The 5,297-nt window shown below is 35.3% G+C and overlaps 1 protein-coding gene across 1 annotated transcript in view; it reads left to right on the top strand.

Moving 5' to 3' along the window:
- LOC107298967 (metabotropic glutamate receptor 2-like) overlaps positions 1 to 5,297 on the top strand; it is a 46,194-nt gene that overhangs the window by 4,945 nt on the left and 35,952 nt on the right. Inside the window, exon 2 of the mRNA XM_015828326.1 lies at positions 2,861 to 3,015. Within this exon, the coding sequence (XP_015683812.1) occupies positions 2,861 to 3,015 (155 nt within the window). The remainder of the gene's footprint in view (positions 1 to 2,860; positions 3,016 to 5,297) is intronic.

Below are 5,297 nucleotides of genomic sequence, written 5' to 3'. Positions count from 1 at the left end.
TCTCTGTCAAAGGCCGGAGAAGATGCACCCAGAAAGCACCACTGAAGATCCAACAGAAAAGGAACATGATCAAGATCACCACTTACCACCATTTTTATAGTGTCATAAAGACTCTAGCCCATGCCTTAAAGGCTGCATATTCCTCCAGATCCAAGAGGAGAAGAAAAGGGGGAGAAGAAAGATCAGGAGCACCAAGGCTGCATCCATGGCAGGTATGGGGTCCCAATATGGATCCATCAAATTTAGTTCCCTTATAGGTGGAATCCAACAGAGAAGGAGGATCATCTTTTCAACCTACTTGTGCTACAAAAGAACATCAGATTTGGCTAATCTAATTGCTCAGGGCATAAAGTTACAAATGGCACCATGACAGATACATTTTTATATTAAACACTAGTAATTTTAGAAAAAGATTTGTGCGTTTTAAATAAATTCCTGTATGTATAAGTTTGTGATTAGCATCACAGACTTCTACATTCATAAATCTTTTTATAGATATTTTATTAGTTTTTAACTATAACAATCTCCAGTGCCTGGTATACAGCGTGTTGTCTTGGTTTATATTTTAACAAGAAAAAAAAGGACAATGATAATTAAATTTGATCATTCCATAATTAATATATTAATTAATGATACATTTCCTTGATCTTCTCTTCTCCCATTTGTATTCTCCTTCTTCAACCTTAGCCAAAATATAATTCTTAATATTTTCAATGTATAAATGATTAGATATAGGCATTTTCTATATTTATACAAATAATAATAATCTCTACATAGCAGTGTTCCAATATCTCAGGGGCTGCCACAAAGAAGAGGGAGTCAAGCTATTCTCCAAAGCGCCTGAAAGCAGGACAAGAAGCAACAGGTGGAAACTAAGCAAGGAGAGGAGCAACCTTGAACTAAGGAGAAACTTCCTGACAGTTAGAACAATTAACCAGTGGAACAACCTGCCTCCAGAAGTGGTGAATGCTTCAACACTGGCAGTTTTTAAGAAGAGACTGGACAGCCATTTGTCCGAGATGATATAGGGTTTCCTGCCTGAGCAGGGTGTTGGACTAGATGACCTCCAAGGTCCCTTCCAACTTTACTATTATTATTATTATTATTATTATTAGTAGTAGTAGTAGTAGTAGTAGTAGTAGTAGTAGTAGTATTAGTATTAGTATTAGTATTAGTATTAGTATTAGTATTAGTATTAGTATATAACATTGTTTTCAGTTTATATGATATAGGGTTTATATGATATAGGGTTTCCTGCCTGAGCAGGGGGTTGGACTAGATGACCTCCAAGGTCCCTTCCAACTTTACTACTACTACTACTACTACTACTACTACTATTATTATTATTATTATTATTATTATTATTATTATTATTATTATTACAAGAAAAAAAGGACAATGATAATTAATTAACGATCAATAATAATTAAAGTTGATCATTCCATAATTAATATATTAATTAATGATACATTTCTTTGATCTTCTGTTCTCCCATTTGTATTCTCCTTTTCAACCTTAGCCAAAATATAATTCTTAATATTTTCAATGTATAAATGATTAGATATAGGCATTTTTTATATTTATACTAATAATAATAATCTCTCTATATAACATTTTTTTCAGTTTATATTATTCTCATAACCATCATCTCATTAGTTCAGCATACATCCTATTTTTATAATTTTTGTTCGCTTAAATTCCCTTATATTCAATTCAATTCTTATCAGTCATAATTTTTTCATAATAGTCATCTACCTGTCAAAATTTTCCCATTTAGGTGCATCCTCCCAATATTTTATATCATGCATTATAAAAATACTATACTTTTTATCTATCTTATAATATCTAGATATAACATCCTTTCCAATCAGTTTATATTTCATTTATATATTAATAAAAGTTACATCAACCTACTATTTAACATTTCATATATTATAAAACATACGATATTACTTAAATCTCTTATTCTTCTTGTTATAAGGCCCCTTTGTGTTCAAAATTCTCTGTTCTTTTAGCCACATTCAAACAAATGTTTATTCACATAATAGTCCATCTGGTAGGGCGAGTCAAATCTCTTGTCCTGGTGTTTTTTTTTCAAACACTTTTTAATCTTATAGCTGGCTCTTCCTTTGTTCCCAGCTGTCTTCAAGGTTATTTGCAATTCAAAGGAACAACTTTTTCTTTGTTTCTAGGCACTCTGCCAATTTCTGAGTCCTTATTGTTAGTATTCTATTCTCTGAGTCTCCACTAGATGTCAGCAGTTATTTCTTTTTTCAGTTTTTCTTTCAATCAAAAAGTTATTTTTGTTATATATTTTTATAATTCCATCAAAAAAAATTAGGGTATAATCTTTTTTTTTTCAATAAGAATTTTTTATTATTTTCATCATAAAAAAAACATCACAAATATAACACAATATAATATAAAAAACACCCACATCCCCCACCCACCCACCCCCCGAGACTTCCCAAACCTAATCCCAGGATAGTATTCAAATATAAGTAAACAATTATTAATATCTCTAACTCCACAAGATATGTAAATTTTACATAAATAAGTGAAATATATATATAAAAAAAGGGGAAAAAAACCAATTAATTAAAAACCTAAATTATATTATTCTACATGAGTAAGTAAAGTATATTAAAAAAAAAAGAAAGAATTTTCTAAAAACCTAAATTATATTCCACTATTCTATGCTTCTTTTGAATATAAACAATCCATCTTCTCCATATAGATAAAAATTGTTCATTTGAGTGATTCTTCAAATAAGCTGAAATCTTTGCCATTTCAGCAAGGTGCGAAACTTTCAATCTCCAATCTTCCATTGTAGGTAAAATTTTACTCTTCCAATTTTGAGCTATCANCAGATTTGATCAAGTATTACAGCAACAACAGGATTTATCACAGAAGCACGAGGATTTCTGTTTGAATGTGGCAACTGCTTTTCAAGATTTGGCTAAATACGTAGATGCGGTGGCGGAAAGGGTTGAAGAGAATGAACAAAGAGCAGAAGTAAGTGACCATAGGCTTGAACTTGTAGAGGAGAGTCTGGAAAATGTTAAGTCTGATGTGTTAATTGCCCAATTTCGTGATATGGAGTTTGCAATTCGGATCCGGGGGCTGGCTGAGGATCCAAAGGAGAATTTGAGACAAGTAATTTCAGATGTACTTATGGATGTTTTGTCTTGCGGCCAGGAAATTTATTTGGAATTAGAACGTGTTTTTAGGGTCAACTCGTGGATTGCTCGCCAAAAGAATTTGCCAAGGGACATAGTGGTTTATTTTACAAGAAAGTCGAGACGAAATGAAATAATGCAGCTTTTTTATCAACAAAGATTTAAGATCTTAAACCAAGACATTATTCTCTTGAAAGAAATTCCAGCGAAAATACTTAGAGCGCGCCGGGACTATGCTTTTTTGACACAGGAGCTTAAGAATAGACAAATAATTTTCAGATGGGATATACCTGTGGGCATAGTTGTAACACTGGCTGGCAAGCGCTACAGAATTAATTCGATCAAGAAAGCTAAGGATTTTATGGCGTCCGTTTTGCAAGCAGAATGCCCGCCCATATCACAAAAGAGCGACGTAGCTGAGCAATTGATTGTGGACCTCCCTTCTGCTTCCGTTCAGGAAGGGAGTTTAAAAGATAATGGGAAGGAACAAAGAGTGACTCGTGCAGCCCATAGACGCAAGGAGAAAGAAAGGCAGATGACAGCCCGCCCTCCAGCTGATAGCCCTACAGCTGATTGTCCGACACCTGCTATTTCGGAGCCAGTAGGTGGCGCTCGACCTAAGGTTTTTGTCAAGTCCTATGCAGAAAGTATTGTCAGTGGATTGAAACCTCCTAATGTGTAAGCTTATATCTTGGAATGTGGGGGGACTCAATGTTCCTCACAAAAGACGTAAGGTTTTTCATTACCTAAGACATTTTAATAATGACATTACATGTCTACAAGAGACTCATATTGTGGCTAAAGATCAAAAATTATTATTGAACTCTAAGCTTGGAGAGTTGTTTGNGTCTAACAAAAGGATATTGAATGTTGAAGGATGGGACTTGTACTTTGGGTGGCATGCCTACCTTTTCATGCAGAAAAAGATTGATAAAACTTTTAGAAATCATATAATAAGGGCTGCATTGTTAAGAGTTTGGCAAAAGTATTTTTTTAAGTTTGATGTTAAACTTCCAACTTGGGTGATACCATCACATATTTTTTTAACTATACCTAGATTTGTGGTGACGGAGGCGCCATCTTATAAAGACTTGTTATATCAGAGTGGTAGTGGTAACTGGTGCCTGAAACTAATAGAAGTTTTGAAACAGAAAAATTAGGGTATAATCTTGACAGTTTTTTAGTTCCTAAATTTGTCCAGACTGAAGTATTTTAAATCAAATTTTAATATATTTCTTCCCTCCTTTAATATTAATTTGCCGCTTCCATCTGTAAGGGAATGGGGATATAGTCCCCTCCATTTCTGGAGCTTTTCTTGCTTTGGAGATCTGTTCAAGAATTTAGATAGTAGATAGAAGATCGGTACTCTCACCAATTCCAAGCACACTATTCACCAATGTTTAGGTTCGTGCTCTGGGACTTCGGCTGCAAGCAGCTTGGGCTAGACACTGATCTCACACTAGCCTTTCTCCTGTCGGGTTCGGAGGGCTTTCCCCAGATCAAACAAAGCAATTACTGTCACTTCATGATCAATGGGGGTGCCCCTCCTTCATGGTCATCTCTCTGGGGCAGCTTCAGACCCATCTAGGGTCCCCCAAGCACGAAGAAACTAGCTATGGGGAGCAGAGGTCTGCTCTCACATGGCCATGTGCTGCGGGCGCAAAACTGGAAGTCCTACATTCATAAATCTGAATGGCACCTAAATGAGACCATTTAGCCTGAGCCTCCTCTCTGTAGGAATTCCAGTTGAAGCTTTTCTGACTGATGGCTGCTCAGTAATTGAATTAAGACAATAGGTGAAGTGGAAACAGAACTTCTCTGATTCCCTGGCTCAGCCCTAAAACTGCTTCTCCTTTTAGAATGCTTTTTTATTTCATTCAGCCACAATCTCTTCTCTTGTGACTGAGCTCATTTTTTTTCCATGTCTGACACTCTAGGAGAAACAGTGAACAAATCTCAAGCTTCTCGGTAACATCTTTCAGTTATTGGAAGAGTGCTGTATCCTCCCTTCTCCCACCAAGAGATTGTGTTAGTTGGAGAAGGCGCTCCCAGACTTCCTATGACTGTCAGATTCCATAGACCAACATGACTCTTGTATTTCTCTTTACTCAACACTAT

Source organism: Protobothrops mucrosquamatus, unplaced genomic scaffold (assembly GCF_001527695.2).
Source record: "Protobothrops mucrosquamatus isolate PMUCROS unplaced genomic scaffold, P.Mucros_1.0 scaffold4402, whole genome shotgun sequence".
NCBI lineage: Eukaryota > Metazoa > Chordata > Lepidosauria > Squamata > Viperidae > Protobothrops > Protobothrops mucrosquamatus.
The sequence above is the reverse complement of the archived record's forward strand: the minus strand, read 5'-3'. Positions and strand labels throughout refer to the sequence as shown.